General features: G+C 43.6%; 1 protein-coding gene across 1 annotated transcript in view; it reads left to right on the forward strand.

Annotated features, from left to right (window-relative positions):
• Nucleotides 1–479: 479 nt before the first annotated feature.
• SPAG1 (sperm associated antigen 1) overlaps nt 480–23,074 on the forward strand; it is a 75,549-nt gene continuing 52,954 nt past the window's right edge. Inside the window, exons 1-9 of the mRNA XM_018558985.1 lie at nt 480–619; nt 7,762–7,774; nt 7,920–8,030; nt 9,603–9,667; nt 11,999–12,114; nt 12,282–12,387; nt 12,622–12,752; nt 16,647–16,753; nt 17,580–17,709. Coding sequence (XP_018414487.1) covers nt 480–619; nt 7,762–7,774; nt 7,920–8,030; nt 9,603–9,667; nt 11,999–12,114; nt 12,282–12,387; nt 12,622–12,752; nt 16,647–16,753; nt 17,580–17,709 — 919 coding nt within the window. The remainder of the gene's footprint in view (nt 620–7,761; nt 7,775–7,919; nt 8,031–9,602; nt 9,668–11,998; nt 12,115–12,281; nt 12,388–12,621; nt 12,753–16,646; nt 16,754–17,579; nt 17,710–23,074) is intronic.

The raw sequence follows: 23,074 nt of genomic DNA on the forward strand, positions 1-23,074 counted from the left end.
GTGAAGGAAATTCCCAAATTTTGGGTTGGCATCAGAACAGGAAAAGATGGGATATCTTCCAATAGGGACACTAGTTCTAGTGACTCAGCTGACCATCAGGGATTTCCCTCACTTTGAAGGGATTTCCTCTCACTTCCTGTTGTGATTTTTGGGAAGGAATAAACAACTAGTGCTCCCAGTTGTCTCTTTCACCAAGAGTGAAAGTAAAGGAAAATCCCAAATTTAAAGTTGTTGCCAGAACAGGAATAGAGGGTGAATCTTCCAGTGGGGACACCTGTATTATATAATACTCTACGTTTCTCATGTACTTACTTTTTTATGTACATTTTCTAAACTCACAGCTCACCTCCAGTTAGTTCTTATGGGTAACACCTCCAGTTTCCTCTCCATGTTTCCAGCCTAGGCCGGAAGCCAATTTCAAGTGTCTTTGCTACTGTGTAGTCAGGATGATCTAACGTTTTTCTCATTATTGTTCAGAGATGAGTACTTACGAGGCTTCCGCTGGATTCTATCGGGGAACAACCAAATCATATGAAATACCCGTGGATCACCTGGACTATAAATTCATTGAGAAGTGCACAGATGTGAAACACCTTGAAAAGATTTTGAGCATTCTCAGGTATTTTTTATGTCTGTCTAGTCCTGTAGAGTAGGCCTGGAAGGTAGCTGTCAGTGTTAGCCCCTTCAGCTGCGGCCGGGGCATTCCCCACCCTGCAGCTTCACGTAAACAAAGGGGCGGGATGTAATGTATTAACTAACAACCGAAATAACAAGAGTCAAAAAATGAAAAATATGTTAAAAAAATGAATATGCATTTCCATTCAGAGTACAGGGATCATGTCATCCCACAAGGCAACTTTATTCACAAAAACAGTAAAATAAACCCTTGCATAAAAACAGGGGGGGGGATTTAACAAAACTGGGGCAGACAAAATCTGGAGCAGATTTACACTGCAACCAATCAGCGTCTCTCTTTCATTTTCAAATCTTACCTGAGCACAAACTGAAGAGAGATGCTAATTGGTTATTATGGGCAACTGCTCCAGATTCTGTTTACTCAAGTTTTGATAACCCCCCCACCCCCCATTGTGGCCCTACTATAAGGGCTAAGATTTTGTATGCCCGTTCTTCTATAAGACGACATTCCAGGCTACTAATACACATGAAGATATGTATGTAAGATGCTATAGTTCCAAGGTCAGCCATTGGCTCTATATTGGTGCTATACATGGACTCAATCTATCCTTGGGGGACTGCTGGTGGGTATTGATTTTTTGTAAGGGAGATATTATTGTTTTTTGTGAATAAAGTTGCTTTGTGGGATGACATGCTCCGTGTGCCCTGAATAAATCTTTCTATTTATTTTTTTATTTCATATTTTTCCTCTTGTTATTTCAGTTTTTAGTTAATACATAGTAAGTAATAGGAAGTCCGTTGTAGTCTACCATTGGTGTTTCCAAACTATACTAGCTGCCAGTGTGACGTGACCCCACGTCTACACACTTATAATAACTAAAGATTGAATGTTCATGGTTCCTGTATAATCCTAGCTATGATTGAGCAGCAGTTGAAGCCCTGTCTGCGATCTGGATTCCTAAGAGGCTCCACAGTGACACACAATGATCTGGAGAATAAAGCTGACCATACACTTATAGATTATCTGCAGACTTTCTATGGTCAGATGGAAAACGTGCAACAGATTCCTCCATCTATGCTGAGCTGTGCGGATGGAGGAATCTCCCGCTGGGCTAAGCTTCAGTATCTTGCTAGTCGGCCCCGCTGGCTCTAAAGAATAGATTTTTATTAAGTTTTTCATACAAAAGGACAGAAACAGCAATAGAACAATAGGAGACATATATTAAATGTTTTAATTTAAAGGAGAACATTGAGGTGAGTGATTTCCACTCATCCTCATACCGTGTTTCCCCGAAAGTAAGACCTACCCCGAAAATAAGACCTAGTGTTTTTTTTTGTGAAAAAAAAAATATAAGACACTGTCTTATTTTCGGGGAAACACGGTAGTTAGACCCGACCTGTGACAAAGACGCTGTCACAGGTCGGCTCTACTGATCGGGAAGTGAGCGGATCGGCTGCATGTTTCTGCTCACTTCCCGATCAGTAGAGCCGACCTGTGACAGCGTCTTTGTCACAGGTCGGGTCTAACTACCGTGTTTCCCCGAAAGTAAGACCTACCCCGAAAATAAGACCTAGTGTTTTTTTTTGTGAAAAAAAAAATATAAGACACTGTCTTATTTTCGGGGAAACACGGTAGTTAGACCCGACCTGTGACAAAGACGCTGTCACAGGTCGGCTCTACTGATCGGGAAGTGAGCGGATCGGCTGCATGTTTCTGCTCACTTCCCGATCAGTAGAGCCGACCTGTGACAGCGTCTTTGTCACAGGTCGGGTCTAACTACCGTGTTTCCCCGAAAGTAAGACCTACCCCGAAAATAAGACCTAGTGTTTTTTTTTGTGAAAAAAAAAATATAAGACACTGTCTTATTTTCGGGGAAACACGGTAGTTAGACCCGACCTGTGACAAAGACGCTGTCACAGGTCGGCTCTACTGATCGGGAAGTGAGCGGATCGGCTGCATGTTTCTGCTCACTTCCCGATCAGTAGAGCCGACCTGTGACAGCGTCTTTGTCACAGGTCGGGTCTAACTACCGTGTTTCCCCGAAAGTAAGACCTACCCCGAAAATAAGACCTAGTGTTTTTTTTTGTGAAAAAAAAAATATAAGACACTGTCTTATTTTCGGGGAAACACGGTAGTTAGACCCGACCTGTGACAAAGACGCTGTCACAGGTCGGCTCTACTGATCGGGAAGTGAGCGGATCGGCTGCATGTTTCTGCTCACTTCCCGATCAGTAGAGCCGACCTGTGACAGCGTCTTTGTCACAGGTCGGGTCTAACTACCGTGTTTCCCCGAAAGTAAGACCTACCCCGAAAATAAGACCTAGTGTTTTTTTTTGTGAAAAAAAAAATATAAGACACTGTCTTATTTTCGGGGAAACACGGTAGTTAGACCCGACCTGTGACAAAGACGCTGTCACAGGTCGGCTCTACTGATCGGGAAGTGAGCGGATCGGCTGCATGTTTCTGCTCACTTCCCGATCAGTAGAGCCGACCTGTGACAGCGTCTTTGTCACAGGTCGGGTCTAACTACCGTGTTTCCCCGAAAGTAAGACCTACCCCGAAAATAAGACCTAGTGTTTTTTTTTGTGAAAAAAAAAATATAAGACACTGTCTTATTTTCGGGGAAACACGGTAGTTAGACCCGACCTGTGACAAAGACGCTGTCACAGGTCGGCTCTACTGATCGGGAAGTGAGCGGATCGGCTGCATGTTTCTGCTCACTTCCCGATCAGTAGAGCCGACCTGTGACAGCGTCTTTGTCACAGGTCGGGTCTAACTACCGTGTTTCCCCGAAAGTAAGACCTACCCCGAAAATAAGACCTAGTGTTTTTTTTTGTGAAAAAAAAAATATAAGACACTGTCTTATTTTCGGGGAAACACGGTAGTTAGACCCGACCTGTGACAAAGACGCTGTCACAGGTCGGCTCTACTGATCGGGAAGTGAGCGGATCGGCTGCATGTTTCTGCTCACTTCCCGATCAGTAGAGCCGACCTGTGACAGCGTCTTTGTCACAGGTCGGGTCTAACTACCGTGTTTCCCCGAAAGTAAGACCTACCCCGAAAATAAGACCTAGTGTTTTTTTTTGTGAAAAAAAAAATATAAGACACTGTCTTATTTTCGGGGAAACACGGTAGTTAGACCCGACCTGTGACAAAGACGCTGTCACAGGTCGGCTCTACTGATCGGGAAGTGAGCGGATCGGCTGCATGTTTCTGCTCACTTCCCGATCAGTAGAGCCGACCTGTGACAGCGTCTTTGTCACAGGTCGGGTCTAACTACCGTGTTTCCCCGAAAGTAAGACCTACCCCGAAAATAAGACCTAGTGTTTTTTTTTGTGAAAAAAAAAATATAAGACACTGTCTTATTTTCGGGGAAACACGGTAGTTAGACCCGACCTGTGACAAAGACGCTGTCACAGGTCGGCTCTACTGATCGGGAAGTGAGCGGATCGGCTGCATGTTTCTGCTCACTTCCCGATCAGTAGAGCCGACCTGTGACAGCGTCTTTGTCACAGGTCGGGTCTAACTACCGTGTTTCCCCGAAAGTAAGACCTACCCCGAAAATAAGACCTAGTGTTTTTTTTTGTGAAAAAAAAAATATAAGACACTGTCTTATTTTCGGGGAAACACGGTAGTTAGACCCGACCTGTGACAAAGACGCTGTCACAGGTCGGCTCTACTGATCGGGAAGTGAGCGGATCGGCTGCATGTTTCTGCTCACTTCCCGATCAGTAGAGCCGACCTGTGACAGCGTCTTTGTCACAGGTCGGGTCTAACTACCGTGTTTCCCCGAAAGTAAGACCTACCCCGAAAATAAGACCTAGTGTTTTTTTTTGTGAAAAAAAAAATATAAGACACTGTCTTATTTTCGGGGAAACACGGTAGTTAGACCCGACCTGTGACAAAGACGCTGTCACAGGTCGGCTCTACTGATCGGGAAGTGAGCGGATCGGCTGCATGTTTCTGCTCACTTCCCGATCAGTAGAGCCGACCTGTGACAGCGTCTTTGTCACAGGTCGGGTCTAACTACCGTGTTTCCCCGAAAGTAAGACCTACCCCGAAAATAAGACCTAGTGTTTTTTTTTGTGAAAAAAAAAATATAAGACACTGTCTTATTTTCGGGGAAACACGGTAGTTAGACCCGACCTGTGACAAAGACGCTGTCACAGGTCGGCTCTACTGATCGGGAAGTGAGCGGATCGGCTGCATGTTTCTGCTCACTTCCCGATCAGTAGAGCCGACCTGTGACAGCGTCTTTGTCACAGGTCGGGTCTAACTACCGTGTTTCCCCGAAAGTAAGACCTACCCCGAAAATAAGACCTAGTGTTTTTTTTTGTGAAAAAAAAAATATAAGACACTGTCTTATTTTCGGGGAAACACGGTAGTTAGACCCGACCTGTGACAAAGACGCTGTCACAGGTCGGCTCTACTGATCGGGAAGTGAGCGGATCGGCTGCATGTTTCTGCTCACTTCCCGATCAGTAGAGCCGACCTGTGACAGCGTCTTTGTCACAGGTCGGGTCTAACTACCGTGTTTCCCCGAAAGTAAGACCTACCCCGAAAATAAGACCTAGTGCTATCATCAGGGATTTCTGTAATATAAGACCTACCCCGAAAATAAGACCTAGTGTTTTTTTTTGTGAAAAAAAAAATATAAGACACTGTCTTATTTTCGGGGAAACACGGTAGTTAGACCCGACCTGTGACAAAGAAGCTGTAACAGCTCGGCTCTACTGATCGGGAAGTGAGCAGAAACATGCAGCCGATCCGCTCACTTCCCGATCGTCTCCCTGCAGTGAGCGGTGACTGTCAGTCACCGCTCCCCGCAGGGATTCCCCCCTTCCCTCTCCGATCCTCCAGCGCTGAGTGGAGGAATGAAAGGTGGAGGGGGCGGGCACAGTTGGCTCTGCCTCTAGATAGGAAGAGCCCGCTGTCTCTCATGCAGCTGGGTGGATCTCGACAGTATTGTCGGCATCCGTCCTGGCTTTAGCGCTCACAGTATATAGCTGGCAATAGTCAGCTATATACTGAGCTTTGGGACACGGGAGGAGGTTAGTATATGTTCTACCATGACCCTAAAGAGAACTATGGAGAAAAACACTTTCCCCATAGTTTTCTTTTAAAGTCCACTCTGGGCAAGTATTTTTTTTTTATAATAAAGGTCACTAGGCAAGGTAACAAAAAAGAAGCTGAGGCTGCAATACTCACCATTCAATCTGGAGTTGTTCCCTGCATTACTTCTTTTCCACCACAAGATGGCCTCAGTCTTCCAGGTTTAGTGCAGGACAGTTTTATCCAAACCGGAAGACTAAGCACATACTACGAGTGAATGGGCGTCATGGCCCTGCCCCCTGAGGGGGCATCACCTTGGCTCCCTTCATTATTGTATATTAAAGTAGAGAGCTGCACTGCCATCATCACATTAGCGCTGTTCTCTGCATGGGCAGTGATCTGCACCAGTGGAAAAGGCAAAGGGGAAGAAGACGCTGCGTGATAGGAGAAGAAGACTGACTGACTGATAGGAGAAGAAGACCTGAAGACATCTGAAAAAGGTAAGTATGTTTTAAAAGAGGGTAGGTGGAGCTGAGCCCAGAGTGGAGCTTTAAAAAAACATGCTTGATGTGCAACCCAAAACACACCTGGCTTGTGATTTACCCCAGGGGGGTCATTTCTTCCTCCTCACACTTTTTTTTTTAATGTTTGGACTACTTGGCAACAGCCATGACGTATTATAAAGTGTAAATTCAGCCAAAATGTTTTGTTTAATTTTGAATAAAGTGCTGAAGGGTAGAACCCCTGTTGGGTTTATTCTGCTTTTTTGAGTTCTGTTAGAGAAATTTCCTCTTACTTCCTTTTACAGTGACACCAGTTTCACCCACCAGACAGGAAGTGAGTGAATAAATACACTAGGGATCCGAAAGCATAAAAAAGGGGACAGAGGTTCTAGCCTACTTCTACTGTATTAAATGATAAATCCAACAAAAAAATTTAATATATTGCAGATTTCCAGTCTTTAAAGGAGAAGTATTGGGAGAGAAAAATATACTCTTCTCCGTCAGGCCTAGATTCCCCACAAGGCCACCGAGGCCAGGCCTCGGGGCGGCAGCGGCATGGAGTCCCCCGACGGCCGGAACATAAAGTCCCGGGCGCCGGGCGGTAAATTGCCTTCTACATTTAGTCCTGCTTTGGGAAGGCAGGACTAAATGTAGTGTGGGGAATCCGCTCGCTCGTTAACAAGTGATTGCGGCAATGTCGCCGCAATCACTTGTAAAATGTGTGCTGCAAGGTTGCAATGTTTTCACAACCTTGCGATAATCGGGGCATGATGGGGCCGCCGTATGAAAATTGTACGACTGTTCGATCATCGGACGAAAAGTGTCGTCCGATGATCGCAAGGTGTATGGGCAGCTTAAAGCTGGCCATACACTTTACAACCATCGCACGACTTGAGTCGTGCGATGATTGTAAAGTAATTAAAAGCTCGTACGATATGCCCATCTTGGACAGGCAGATCGTACTTGCGATCATCGAAAGTCCACCCCGCTGAGGGGTGGGCTTCCGGTGACTCCAATGACGCGCGGGCATTTGTCACCCGAGAACGCCACTGACCCGCCGACAATCGTACGATTCTCGGCGGGTTTTCCAGCCTGCTCGGGAGACAAAAGATGTGCGACCGTACAGTAGAAATGGTCGCACGCCTTCCATACACCTGCCGGTTATCGTACGATTGCGGGATTTTCCTCGATTATCATACGATAATCGGCAGGTGTATGGGCACCTTTAGATGTTGCACACCTTTGTTGTGACGCACCTGGAATGTATTTAGCTGATTTAACTTGAATGTTCAATTGGACTTAAATCTAATTATCCTCCAATTAATGAAGATGAAATCAGGTGTTTTCAGGGATCACACATCACTAGCTCAAACTAAAGGATAAAGAGCCAGAAAAAAAACCAAAACGCATGCAGCCACCACACCGGTGGTGCAGGTAAGCGGTGTGCGGGTAAGGATACATTACATTTTTGGTTTTGGGCTTCATTAAGCTTTAGAAAAAAATCAAGAGATCAGATATTTCAGTAATGTTAAATTTACATTTCATTATAATTCTTTGTTACAACCCTAGTCCTGAGATTATAGTAGGTAGACTGTCCCAGTTAGCAGTATCTCAACATCTACAGAACAGAAGCAGGTGGGGTTCTGCATCAACTTTTTCTGTTGTTAGGTTTGCTCTGTAAAACAAATGTGAGCATTTCTGTTGATTATTTACATTTATTTTTTCAGAATTTTTTGACTGACATCAAGCTTAAAGAACAACAGAAATCTGTCTTGGAGAAAATCGTGGACAACCTGCCCCCTATTCGCAGTGTCTCCAGTAACCCCACACCTAATAAGGTTCACATTTTCTAATATTCTGGCTAAACTGACATATGTTTATATTGTTTTTATTTGCAGATTACTGTTTTTCTAAGGTTTTTACCTATTTGAAGGCTATTTAGAGGCTATTTGCTTCCTGTTTGCATGTAAAAGAACCTAAAAGCACCTGACTGTACAAAACGTTGTTCTTTTATTACTTTCTGGCTTCCACTTCACTAAAGCGTAAGTTAATATTATCATACAGGATTTATATGGCGCCAACAGTTTGCGCAGAGCTTTACAAAACTAAGGGAGTCAATACAGTTAACAATACAATTTCATTACAGGTAGGAGGGCCCTGCCCGTGAGAGCTTGCAATCTAATAGGAATAAAGTTTAAAGTAGGGATGTTCAGATACCAAGTACGTACTTAGTCCAAGTACAGATATTTTTCCAGCTCCAGGGCTAGACTAGAGAAAAATTCAAAAGTTAGGAGGCATCTGTCATTTTTGAGCACACGGAGCTCCTGGGATTTGTGCATCTCTGTTTTAATGTATGATTTTGTTTAAAATAAATATATATAAGGGATGCACCGATACCATTTTTTCAAATACAAGTACTGATAATTGTCCAAGTCCTCACAGACACAAGTACTGATACATTTTTGTTTATTGTCATGTGACAGTTTTTCTAAAACAATACAGACTAATGATTTCAGGACAGTGGTGGAGCGCCGGAGCTAAGTCCCAGCTGCGACCACTGCACACACAACAGGATATCAGGAACAGGGCTCAGGGTACCAGATGATTCTGCCAGAAACTAAAACGTTTAAACATCAAGGAGCAGCATCCATTGTAAGTGATTTCATCAGCATTTGAAATAGCTTAAAAACCTTATCACTTTAGCCACATACAGGCAGTCCCCGGGTTACGGACGTCCGACTTACGGACAATCCGTACTTACGAACCAGGGTCCACAGTTCTCCTAAATGTATCGGGAGCCGCCGGTACATTTAGGAGAACTGTGGCTGGAGCGGCCTGTGTCCTTTCAAATCCGCGCTGCTCTCTCCGCCTGTGTTGGTGGAGGCAGCGGGGATACAGACCGCTGCATATGCCTCCTCTTCATCGGCAGGCGGAGAGCCATACCCAGCCTGCTATTGGATATTGTAAAATGCAATAGCCCATAGCAAGCTGGCTATTGCACCCGCCCACTTACTGCTGTCAATTAGCATGGGAGGACCTGGTAGAGAACTTTCTCCTTCAGGCCCCTCCTCTGCTGATTGACAGCGGGCAGTGGGAACCGTTCCCTATGCTATCCAAAACTACAAAATATGTTTTTTTGGCTGGAGTTACACTTAAAAAATGCACCTGTTCCGACTTACATACAATTCAACTTAAGTACAAACCTTCAGTCCCTATCTTGTATGTAACCCGGGGACTGCCTGTATTATGTGGAGACCAGCTCATACATTTTACAGTGGCCCTACCATGCTAAAAGGAACCATATTACTACAGCTTGAGTAAAAGATACATTTTAATGTATGCAGGTACAAAAAGAAAAGAATCCCAGTCTTTGTTTTTTTCTTTTAGTAAAATGTTATCTTTTGTTTCAGCCCAGAGGAAGAGAACATCGTGCTGGCAACTCTAAAGTGCCCCGAGAGTACGGGGACTGGGATAGGTGAGAGATTGATGGTGATCATGATGGTGATTTTTATAGCTACCGTGTTTCCCCGAAAGTAAGACCTACCCCGAAAATAAGACCTAGCGCTATCTTCGGGGAAGCTTCCTAGACGGCAGAGCGGACAGCTGCAGCCAGGTAAGACATCCCCCGAAAATAAGACCTAGTGTCTTTTTTCGTGAAAAAAATAAAATAAGACACTGTCTTATTTTCGGGGAAACACGGTATTGAACTGATAATCATTTTTAGTCTGTCCTGAATATAATGTTCAGCGGCAATAAGACGTATGAACTCCCATGTTCCTGAGACATCATAGCCAGGAGATTGTTGTTACATTCTATTACAGTTGGAGTCAGGCCTGGGAAGCCCATGCAAGAATGTTAGTTTATGTTATGATGTCACCCAGGATGGGCACCTTTGCTGCCTACCCCTTGGCCCCGCCTCTTCTAAACAAATGTTCATTGTATTGATTTAATGCAAGCATATTTTGTGGTATAAAGATATTTACATGACACCTGTCCTGACAGAAGTTAATGGGCTGGTATCGCTGACCACGTCCCTAAAGAAGAAAAAAAGTTCTTAACCCTTGAAGTGGGGCTACCCCCACACTGCAAGGGTTAAGTGTTAATTTGTGTCTAGGTTCAAAAATAAAAAGTTATACTCACCCAAACCTCAGGTCCACCCGGCTGCCAAAGCGCTCCCTTCACTCTGTCTCCTCTTCCGCTGCAGCGATGATATGTTCCTTGGCGTCCTCACTTTCTATAAACAGTGTATAGAACGTGATACCTCGAGAATCCTTAGACCGCTGAAGTGGAGGGAAGGGACCGGTCTCTGAGGATCAGGTGGTTCTAACTTATTTTTTTTAACCTAGACACAAACGCGCACTTAACTCTTTAATCTTTAATAAGATTTTCCGTCCCTGCTGTACTGTTTTAAAGGGAAACTACACCCTCCTATCCTTTACAACTGAGGAAGGTGCCATCTTGGCCTCTATTTGGATTGCAGTTACCATGGTACTGCACATGTGGTCACCTACGACACCAGCCATTTGAGAGATGGAAAGTTCGGTTGAGAGCTGAAATAATCACACTGGCAACCTTCACAGCTGGCATGCCTTAAAAGTAACTGTTTTGGGAGACATTACATTGTTGGGTCAAGTTCCAGTTTAAATTGCTAGTTGCCTTGCTGTCATGTTGAAACAACGGAACTGCAGATTCTGGTCAGGTCACAGGGAGAGGGTGGTGCTGGGACTGCTAGACAGCCGGCACGCTGATACCGCCATTTCCTATAAGAGCTTTGTATCTTTCTGTACCACTTGCCTGCCTGTTCAAGTATGAAGGAGCAATATTACACACGTGAGGTACTCCCTCTGCTCCCCATTCAGCTCCCAGTGCCTGAAAACAGCATTGTACTATACAAAAGAGCCCATTTGACACAGAGTGCATGGTCTCCTATTCTCAGTCCCATTTGCTGTGCAGGAGTCATATAATAGGAATAGGAAGATCATATAAATTGATTTCAGTTGTATTTGCTGTATTTAAGTTACATTTACTGATGTTTTAGATTGTAGTAGAGTATCGTGTTAGCCTTTGATTATAGCAGAAAGTTTTATAGTTTGATACATTTTGTTGGCTATCCTAAGTTATTAAAGATGTAAGCTTTCAGAACCTCTTAGGTCCCTCCTGCAAGTTTTATACAGTTTTATAAAGCACGGGGAAGGGACGTAAGGGGTCCAGAAAGCTTACATCTTTAATAACTTTTATTGGCTAAATAAAGTTATCATTTAAACGTAAAACTTTCTGTACGAGTTTTGAATTAATACATAACTGGACAAAAGTGGTTTTATATCTTTTTTCGCTTTTAAGTAAAATATAAGAAAACAGGGCTGATCTCTGGGATAAGCAACTATTGTCTGAATACAAGAGGGTTATGTATTCTTACTTGGATCTTGGGGAGCTTTGTGTATTTTTTGCAGACATGGAGTAATCCAGTGTGAATGTTTGCCTGTGTGGAGGAGCTTCCTGTAATAAAGACCAGTCACTGCTGCTCTCTATCCTTGTGCAGGGTGACTGGTCTTGTTCCCGCCCCTTTCTGTAGTTTTTTGCAGGTAGCCTGTAGTGGGTGGAGCCCGATGGGTCCCTCCTTCAGCTCTGTTTTCTCAGTGATGATGTCACACCTGTTTTACAAGGTAGTATTTGGATGGTTTTTGGTGCACACAAAGCAGCCATGGAACATATGTATATGAAAGTTTCTGCTGGTATTTGACTTTAACTAAATGTTATTTCGCTTTGCCAATTCATATATACTCATAGATATTTTGTTTTATGTTAGGCTTGATATTGAAAAAGAACTATCAAAAATTGATGAGACTGCTGAGAAAAGTGACCAGTCCAAGACTGTAATAAATACAACAGCTGCAGCAATAAAGAAATCAATAGATGTGCCAGGTAACCGTACTGCTGATCATCCAGACCTGGCCTCTGTAGTGTGTCATCATGTTTACCATTAGTTAACTTGATTTACATACAATTGTATATTGTAAATATGTTGTGTTTGCACATCAGCCATTTACACATATTGTGCATCTGTGTGTAATTGTGAGACTCCCTTCCAGGGCTGAGCATGGAGCAGAAGAGTCTTCTTGCACAAAGAGAGAAGGAGAAAGGAAATGAGGCCTTTAGAAGTGGAGACTATGAGGAGGCCATATCATATTACAGCAGGTAAGACAGCAGATTAATAAATAAATACATATATATAGTGTGCGTGCGTGCGTGTAAGGTTTAGGAGATGATGACGTCATGTTTGCCTGGAGTTTACTCACTGGAGGATCCAATATGTATGAAAATCATTCTGTTTTAAATCTTCAAAGTTAGCCTTTGTAATATCAAATTTGTGAGTTAAAAACATATCCTATTATAACTGCATATTTGTACTTTTTTATGTTTCTATTGTAGGAGCTTATCTGTGTTACCCTCCACAGCCGCTTATAATAACAGAGCACAAGCTGAGATTAAACTGAAGAACTGGCAGAATGCTTTCAATGACTGTGAGCGAGTACTGGATTTAGAGCCCAACAACATGAAAGGTAAAGGGCAAAAAGATGATTTCTACACAAATAGTAATCATATTAATAGATTACTACACAGATCTGGAAGAACAATAGCCTAATTTTTAATAGAAGAGCAAAATGAAGATGCATTATGAAATGGTCTGTCTACCGAAAAGAGATATTTATGCTAAAGATGGAGCCTGGTGGACTCGCCAATAATAACATCTGCCTGCTATATTCCTAGACTCTGTCCACCTGAGATTTTTGGGTGTTCCCACTCCTCCTATAGATGCTGTAGCACAGCAAGGAGAGTGGGACCTCCTCATAGAAAACCACAGCAGGTGTGCAGACTCAGGACCTCAAGTTCAGAGATCTCACCAATAGAAGTATAATATAAAGAGATTTAAATTGTATTTTCACTTTTGCAGCCAAATTGGGATAGCGCCTTCTTTATATTTCTTACATGTTTCTCATTCACACAGCATAATCTAAAATGTTCTTAAACTGTTGTTTGCACAATGCATGCCTTTTTCTAAAAGAAAAGTTGTTCTCCTCTGGAATGAAGGGGAGATTGGCAGGGTAATTAACTTTGTCTGTACTATACTGGCAGATCTAATTATCAGTTGTGAACTAGATGTGAACACGGTCTGTCCTACACTAGCAAAAAAGTGAGGATTTCCTTGAGTGGGAACAAAAGATCAAAGATCAAGAAGCATTGTATGGCAATGAGAGGAAGCTCAATCTGTCCCTGGTCTTTCTATGGGGACAGACAGAGTTTCCTGTCACTTGGAAATTGAGAAGCTAGCAAAGGCCGATACACAGAGACCTCTAAAAAGTAAGAATTTTATGCCGTGTCAAGGGGAACACATAACAAACATATAGCTGGGTCTTCTCAACTTTGACTACAAATGAGGAAAGACACTTTAAGAAACTGTCACATGGTTTACCTCTCCAGCATCTGCATAAAATGTAATGTACGTTTTTGGTGGATTGGCCCTTTAACAGATCTAGCCTGCACGTCATGAGTACTGTGTACATCATGAATGTTACAAAAATATGAGCATGCTTAATTAAAGTATAATTAAAGCCTCCGTTTTTTTGTTTTTTTTTTGCATATATCTACTGCTAACAAGCAGTAGATATATGCAAAAAGTTTAAAAAAAACAAAACCGCTTTGAAAAGGGTTAATACTTCCTGTGTCTTCCACGCACGCTCCCATCCGAAAATCTGAAAAATCTCGGGCGGCCGCAAACGTTGTGAGTCTCACAAATGTTGCCTTCCCTAGAAGAATAACTTTTTCTGTCCTAGTGTTGTTGCAATGTGTTCCCTGTCAGTGTACCGATGCTTATGTGCCACACTCTAGCCATGATATGGATGCATTTCCTTGACTTAATTACTTGACAGAAACAGGTTTTAAAAATACTTTCTAACAATTAATAGTATCTTTTATTTGAAACAGTGTGTCCTTGTTTATTCTTTTGTTCCTGCATTCCTCATGCATTCCTTTATTGTGTAATCGAATGAAGTTATAAATAATCAAATTCACTCTTGTCTGGCTCTGGCTCTGGCTCTCTGTTAGACTTGAACTGAAATCTATCCCATCTATTTTTGACTTCATTAAAGCACTTTTCCTTAATGAGCTCTTAGAGCATCAATCTTGGTCAGACCTCTTTTGCCATACCCCTTGCTCACCATGCAGAGTTCCAGATATAGACACACAGCCCCAATTATCAATGTATGAGAGCAGAGTCGTCGTCCTTGCTCATAGCAAACAATCTAATTTGCTCATTCTGGAAGAACAATGAGGTGAATCTGATTAGCTCCTTTGGGCCACACAGATTTTGGAACTCCAGCCAGAACTTTAATTTTTTTTAGCTCTAGAAAGAGAAAGGTTAAAACCTCTGTTAGATTTTGATTGTGTTCTATAGCCACTTTGGATGAGAAGCTTCCTGTTTCAGAGATTGGTGCCATTAGGACTGAAGACGCAAACCTCAATAAAAAAAGACCATGGGGGTCATTTACAAAGCTGCCGAAGGCAGCCGAGTGAATAACCCAGCCGAAGTGAAGTGAGCCGAACACTGTTCGGCTATTCACTTCAGCCTTGTACAGCTGACTTCAACCGTACATCGGCTAAAATCAGCCGTACATTGGCTACTTTGGTCTGCCTTCGGTCACCCGAACATGCTCTTAAAAGAGAGCTAAATCCAAACCTGTTTTTTTGGCTATAGTTCTCTTTTGGGTCACAGGAGTACAAACTCAGCATATAGCGGGCTACTGCCTGCTATTTGCTGACAGCACAGAGGCCCGCTGCAGCCAGGAAAGATCCTGACAATATTGTCGGGAACCACACTGTTGCCTGATTGACAGCTTCCTCTCTAGAGCCAGAGCTAGCTGTACCCGCCCCCTCCACTGTCTGTCCCTTCAATGAGCGCTGGAGGAACAGAGAGAGGAGAGAGGAACCCCTGTGGGGAGCGGTGACTGACAGTCACTCCTCTCTGCAGGGAGAAGCCATGAGCTGTGTGATCAGCAGTTCGTGATCACTCATTTCTCGATCTATAGAGCCGACATGTGATATCTGCAGTGTTACATGCCGGCTCTAAGTATTGGGAAGAGTACAATTTACTCTCACAATACTTCTCCTGTAAACTGATCATACATGTTATAATCTCCTTTAGATCTAGCAACCAATATATAGCACAAGAGCCTGCTTGATATAAATTAATTTAATAATTTAGGTAGGTCCTCATATTACATAGTTTTGGTAGATGTAAAGTTGATTGTACAGAGATGGTATGGTTAGCTCATAACCTGTATAGGAACCCTTCGTCTTTCGCACTTCTGCCTTACAGCAATGGAGTCCTCGCTTCGAATGCAGGTTTACTCAGGACACTATTTGCATAGAGTTTGCATGTTCTCCCTGTGCTTCTGTGGAGTTCCTCCGAAAAACACCGACGACATGCTGGAAGATTAATTGCCTCCCGTATGAAATGAACTTACTATAAAATGAACCTACTATTTTCTACTGAGCGTGCCCAAGATGGCTGCCTCATCATCTTCCCCAACAGCAGATAAAGTGCTTTGAGTCCCCAGAGAGAAAAGTGCTATAGAGATATAAATAAATTCAAAAAGGAAACTTGTTCCAGTGACATCTGTCTAAGAGGCGATTTATCTCACTTTGAAAATATTTCCCCTTGCCTCCTGTTGGATCTACAGGCAGGAAGTAAAGGAAAATCTCCTAAATGGGATGCTGATGTAACTTTTAGGGGTTTTAAGTAACCATTCCCTACTAAAATGAAAAGTTCTCATGTTAGATATGCTTTGTTATCTTGAAGTAGTGATAGATTTCAGGCACTAGAGGGAGCACTTTAGTTTAGTTTTGTTTCGGCCCTGCGGCTTTTAAATTCCAAACCATGGTTGAATTTCAGTAATACTCCCCTGCCATGGCATCTTCACATGCTCACAGCTTCATATGCTATGACTCTGATCGTTGTGATTGCTCAGCCCCCAACACCTTATAAAATAATTACCGGTATACATTTATCATTGAAATTAAAATATATTTTATTTTGTGCTTTAAGGCTTACAAGTTAAAGAAACAAAATGCAACTTCCCATACTACATAACTCCACCCTTCTAAGCTGCTTTTTTAATTAATAAATGTATATTTCTATAGCACTTATCTTCCAGGGGACTCAATGTGCTTTCCAAATTAGGGTTGGAGCAGATAGGAGGTGAGATAGCCATCCTGGGCACACTGAGTAGAATATCATACTAGGACCAATATTAGACAGCAGTCAATTGACCTACCAGCGTATCTTTGGAGTGTGGAAGGAAACCATAGTACCTAGAGGAAACCCATACAAGCACAGGGCCTACAATGATTAAAAGTATTTTTTGAAATAGTAATCTATATTTATTATACCTCTCCAGCTCTCTTGCGTCGGGCTACGGTCAACAAAAACCTCCATAATTATCAGGCTGCCTTAAATGATCTGAAGACTGTCTTACATCAGGAACCAGACAACCCCCTAGCGAAGGTAAAGGATTATTTTGGTAACAATATAGGTATCATTTAATGATTGTGAGTTGCTGATTTACTGTTTATTTGACATTAGGTCTGACAGTTAACTGAGGGTAGTTTTACTTTACTGTAGGTAGATCAGTAAAATATTTATTCTGATAAAAATGCCCTATGTAGTGTTTAGTGCTCACAGGGGGACACGGAGATAACGCTGTAATATTTAATAAATCATTTTATAAATGCAACTAGTGTAAGTACCTAAATTTAAATTGGTATCAGCCTCTTGCAGTCCCCTGTACAGCAGCACTTAGACTCGGAGAGGGAAGAGCGGGACTAAAAGCCATTCGTGTGCTGCGTTCAAATGTAATGACAAGAAGCATGCTGATATGGGGAGACAGCAGAGAGGTGACCTCATCAGCCTGCTGCTGCCTTTTTACTGTACACTCAGCTAGCTAACGTGGCAAAAATACATTTCTGTATTTCTAAGTGTAAGTTGTCATTCTCCTGGCTGTGCTGTATGAGGCGGCTGTGTTAACCTCAGGGCTGAATGGAGAGAAATATGAATCCTTTGGCAGATAGAATGTTTCCCATGTATGCATTTCAACTGCGTATTTAGCTGTTTGACTGGAGTTCTGCTTTAAATAGAAACTTTGATTGGTCAATATAGATAACAATTTCAATTGTGTGCTCACATTTCTTTTCTCCAGTTTGAGTAAATCTGCTAAATCAAATAAATAAAATGATTGATTTTAGAATATACCATATGGGCTGTAAAGTGCTGTGATAGCCCATACTCATGGCTATTTGACCCCATCAGTTCCCTGCTTATCTTTCCTTCCTAGAAAGCTCTGTGTGAAGTTGAAGAGCTGCTGCACAAAGAGGAAGAAGAAAAAACAAAGAAAGGACGAAGAATCATCATTGAGGATGTGGATGTTTCGGAGGAGGATCAAGAGAATCCAATTGTCGGGAAAGGTAATAATCGTCAGTTATTTTCTGCAATTATATATTCCACAGTGCTGTACTATGAGCAGATAAAACATGCAATCATTGCAATATAGGCACTTTGAATTTTCTTCGGTATATATGGATGAAGCACACCTACGCTTTAATAGAAAGACAATAAAAAATAAAATTGCAGTCTGCCCAATGTAGTTTGTAATGTTCTGTTGGATGTGAAAGTGGTTTCTATAATTGTGTCATCTAACCGGAAGCAGCATTTACATCATTTTGTTCGGTGCATATGCAGCCATTAACTTAAAGAACTCAAGACAAAAGCTGTTCTCCAGGCACAAATTCTTTTTTTTCTGCTGTCCCTGGCTTCTGTGTTCCCTAATTCATCAGGAAGTGCTGACTGCTACTTTGTCAGCATTTCCTGTTGAGGAGACAGGAGATGTTGGTCAATCCAGACAGTTATCTGTGTGGTGGTGGTTGTTCAGGCTGAGCACTGGGAGCTACCTTATTACTTGCATCGTTGGGTGCTGTTCAGATTTCCTTCTGCTGTTTTTCCTGCATAAAGGGTTAATGCTGATGCTAAGCGTGAAAATCATCCTCTTTACCTTCATTCAGCATCATCCAGCTGCTGCTCCTGCTTTGCAAAAGCACCAAGTGGAACTCTGATTTCTGATCCGTTCCCACTGTCCACCTACAGTGACCTGGTCACCATCGGCCCTCTGACCCTGATCAGCCACCAGCAGCCTGGGTTTGTGAGTACTGGAGGCCTTGCCTCATACCTTGGGCCTAGTTGCACTACTGCCAGGCACCTGCAACATGTCTGGATCTAGAGAGGGGTCAGTCCTGCTGCCATGTCTGGCCCCAGATCACTCTGCCAACAGTTCTGGGGATATGTATTCTGTAATTCTTAAGGGGCACTAATGTCTGCAATCTGGAATCCAGTGACCCTATTGTTTTTCTGGCCTACCTCATTGGAGTCTCCCTTAGCTCTGTTGGGTGAGGCTGAGTCCCTCACCTTGTCATCTGGGGCTTCTGGTGCAATCACTTAAGACTTTGTGGCCAAATTTGCCCAATTCTGTCTGCAGAGTAGCAGTCTGCAGAGAACAGGACAGACCAACATTTGCACTTGCTAGACTGTTATTGAGGCACTGTAGTCTCCTGCCATCACCCTTAGCCCTTTGGCCCTTATTAATGCAGTGCACAGTACCCTGCATTTGGAAAATCAGCCTGCTCTCTCCAGCCTTGGGTCTTTCAGAGCTCCTACAGCTGCAAAGACCTTTGTACTACATTCAAGGATTTCCTCCATGCGAACTGACCCTGAGGGGTCCTGGGCACCCCCTAAGACTGCTCTCTTTTCAGAGGAGTTGAATTGAGAGTTAAATGGTAGTCTATACCCACTGTTACAGTGATCCACCTTAAAAGGAAAAAAAAATTCACTAAACCTCTAGGGTCTAGAATTTAAAAGGAGAACTATGGGGTCATTGTTTTTCCCCATAGTTCTCCTTAGGGTAACGGGAGGACACAAACTAGCGTCCTCCCGTTACCCTAAGCTCAGTATACCGCAAGCTACAGCTCGCGGTATACTGAGACGCCGCAGCCGGAGCGGATCCCGACTTAGATGACGGGATCCACCCAGCTGCGTGAGTGACAGCTGGCTCTGCCTATCTAGAGGCAGAGCCAGCTGTACCCGCCCCCTCACCCGTCCGTTCCGCCAGTCAGCGCTGGCAGATCGGAGCGGGGAGAGGGGAATCCAGCCCCTCCCCCTGTCACGGCAGAGAGCCGTGACAGGATCGAGAGGCGAGCGAACCCGGTATGTGTTTGCTCACCTCCCGATCTACTGAGCCGACCTGTGACAGTCTCATTGTCACAGGTCGGCTAGAACTATGAGGTGAATGAAAAGCACTCACCTCATAGTTCTCCTTTAAGAATCCTACAAACCAGCAGTTGGAATCCCTCCTTCAATCCCAGTTTTCTCTGGCAAGGTCTTCCCTCCACCTTGTATTGGCTGTGACCAATGTCTGTCAAACTGTGGCAGAATGGGCTAAATCCCAAAAAAGGCTGACATCTTTGTAATAAAGCAGGTGGAACAGATGTCTGGACTTTTGTCTTCAGTTGTGATGGCTTACTAGAAACGTCTAAGTTTGCCCAGAGCACTCTGGTTAAGGTACTGAGACGCTGGTACCATATATAAAGAGTGTGGCCTTCGAGGGACCTTGTCTCTTTAGTTCTACTCCTGATGTCATCATCAAGGATACTATGGGAGGCCAGAGCACACACCTGCCTCAACATAAGATGTCCAAGGAAAGGTTGGCTCAGTCCTATTCTTCTCCTTTATGTACTCTTTTAGTAGATGCTCCCTGACCCTCAGAGCCTGACTTTAAGACAGCCCATAAGGCTAACAGTCAGTAAAATCTCAATATGTCAGTAAGCCCTCTGAAAGAACTTTTTCATGAAGATGTGCCCCCCAGTTCTACATGTGGAGGGCTGTTTGTGAATCCTTGTAGGTCCACAGGTAGCTTGCTCTTCCAGCATTCAGGTGCAGAGAGTTCCCCTTTAGGCTCGCAGGCTAATCCCTTGCCTCTGGCACCCTCTTCAGCTGCTCCTTCTTTTCTTCCCTGTGCGACAACACAGATTGATGCACGATTTCTGACCCCTTTGGGTTACTTTCACCCCTGAACCCTTTGCTCCAGTCACTGTCAGCCTGTGGAGCTGGGCCCCATTTGGGCCACCACTCTCTTCCTCAGAGAACTTCACTTCCTTTGGGGCTTATAGGACCCTCAGTGGTTTCTGGTACCCCCACTGTCCAGAGAGAGACCCTCTGACCTACTAAGTCAACTGGAGCTAACTATGACTCTCCCTCACCCGGAAAGGGATCTGAATATTCAGTGTCACCCTTGCACACTTGATTTTTTTTGGAGTAATAACTCCTATGTTTGACATAGTGTCTTTTCCTGCCATCCCCATTGTGGGACACTCCGACTACCTTGATAAAGATAGTAGACATTGTGGATCTTAGTGGACAACATCTCCCCAAAGAGCTTAATGCCTACAAGATCTAGTTGGACCTGTCCTTGTCAGGTTTCAGCACTGGAAATTGCCTACCTGAAATTGCCTGTGACCTCACTGGAAAGGTCCACAATATTACATTTAGATGTGCCTCTTATCTTGCGTTGCAGGTGAAGGTTGTCAAAGGAGGGCCTCATGTCTCACTGGGCTGTTGGCAAGCAGAACACTGTAGTCTTCTACTGTAGATATCCAATGACAGGAAGAGGGTATGCCTTGACAACTTTGGGGGACCAGTCCACTTGGGGTTAGGTTCTCTTTCCTTGGGTGATGAAGGCCCTTTTGGGTGCACTCATTTATTTGGCTTTCAATTAGGTGGATGTTTTTTGCCATTCTGCTGAGATTCCTGTTACTCACTTCATGGATGCTAATGCTTTGCTGGATCTGGGGGACTAGGAGCATTCCTAGACAGTCAGGTATACACAGAATTGTTCTTTCAGCTGGATTCTTCTGGATTTGCCCCAAATGCCACTTTTGTGTACCAGAGAGGATGTATTACTTGAGTATGCTTTATCTGTTTTCATCTCACAAGTCTGAGGCTTTAGTCCGGCTCCCATCTTCTCCTAGAAGCAGGTACTCTACCCCTTCAGTCATGCTGACTTCATGGAAAAGAGAATTCCTGTTGGACTGAGGAGTCTCTGCGCACTCCTTGTAGTCTATTATATTCTTGCTAACTCAGGGTTCTCCCTCATAAGTCTTTGCAATGCGATGTTTAATTTAAGGCCAGATACCCTCTTTGGTCCCTTAATCCTTGGGGATCAAGGTGCTGAAGCAGACTAGCTGGTCTTCTCACCTTGATAAATTGTTCCATCTAGGGTCTTGATCCCATTTTCTTGTTGACCACATCAAGTTGTGGGTCTTTTCTTCCCTACATGTGAAATAGTATTGGTGGGTTCTAGTTATTTAACTTCTCGCTAGTTCAGGTTGGTGTTCCCTTTTGTGTTGAGTCATTCCCTTCTGGTGTTCAATTCTGGCCTTGAGCATCAGGTTGATTCTCTGTGCTCTCCCTCTTTTTGTGTTAGCAGATTCCCCTATCAAGTAGGACACTCATTAATTTTCAGCTTTGAGCATTGGTCCCTGACATAGACATGCGCAGCCTACTACATTAGGGTGTGCACACAAAAGAACAAACACACATCCCTATATATCTATAGATATAGATATATATATTTATTATATACATACTGTACCTACATAGACCTGGATCATTCCCAATTCCCATCTCTTCAACTGTCCCTTTTCCAGCAGGTAGCCTGATTGGATGGGAAGCCAAAGCCATGCTCCCTTGCAGCTTCCCAGGCACGGAGACTGCAGCTGTTATGTGAGGATTGTAAGTGGCAAGTGCTACTGCGCTCTGTATCGCTGAGCCGGTCACAGAAAGCTCTTTGTGATCTCTCCACTGGCTCAGTGACTAAAAACAATCCACCCGCTATTGCGGTTTCGGTGTTGTGCTCAGGGTGATTTGGGTGTGCCCAGGCACACCTAGCACTTCTCCTGCGCACACCTATGGTCCCTAAGATGACTCTTGGGCCACAGGCAGTCCCCAGTTCGTTTTTTATTGGGCATGTTAGTGGTTGTTGCTGAGTTGCTCACCCCTCAGATGAACTGCTTCTGGATGTCCCAACAGTATTTGAATTCTTGTGTCCCACAATGGACGAAAAATAAAATAGGATTCATGTACTCACTGTAAATTATTTTTCTTGGAGTCCATTGAGGGACACATTTACCACACCTCTGTGTTTATGATCATGCTTTTGGTACTGCTTGGTACAAACTGAGGCATGCTGGGTAGAGGAGGAGTTATCCTTTAAAGTGACACTAAACTCTGTAGTTAAATCTTTAAAATGCATTGAAATACCTTAACTATTAACAAAAATGTACTTTATTTGTGTATCACTCAGCTGTAGATCCTCAAATCATCTCTGAATTGGTGCTGACACTGTCCTTCCTTCTGGAGGGTGGCTACTTTTGTTCCCCATGGTCCCTGTGTGTGTTGTGAGGTAGCCACCTCTCCAAGCTCGTTCCCATGATAGACTGCAATCTCAATCCTATTATACGCACACACCCCTACACAGTGAACTTAGATACATACATATGTTCTACATGAGTCTTCCTGTTAACTTCTTTCTAGGGAAACCCTCTGCTTCATACTTAGCTCTTCTAGTTACCCTTTCTCGCAGGTCCATACTTACTCCTCCGATAGATGCGGCCTTCTGTGCTGTCAGCAGCCCGACCGGTAAAGATCTTGTGCCAGGCTGCCTGCGCCTATGCACTAATGTCCCATAGGCATGAATGGGACATACCCGTACTGCAGGAGCAGCGT

The sequence above is a fragment of the Nanorana parkeri genome, unplaced genomic scaffold (assembly GCF_000935625.1).
Source record: "Nanorana parkeri isolate BGI_ZX_2015 unplaced genomic scaffold, ASM93562v1 scaffold16, whole genome shotgun sequence".
NCBI lineage: Eukaryota > Metazoa > Chordata > Amphibia > Anura > Dicroglossidae > Nanorana > Nanorana parkeri.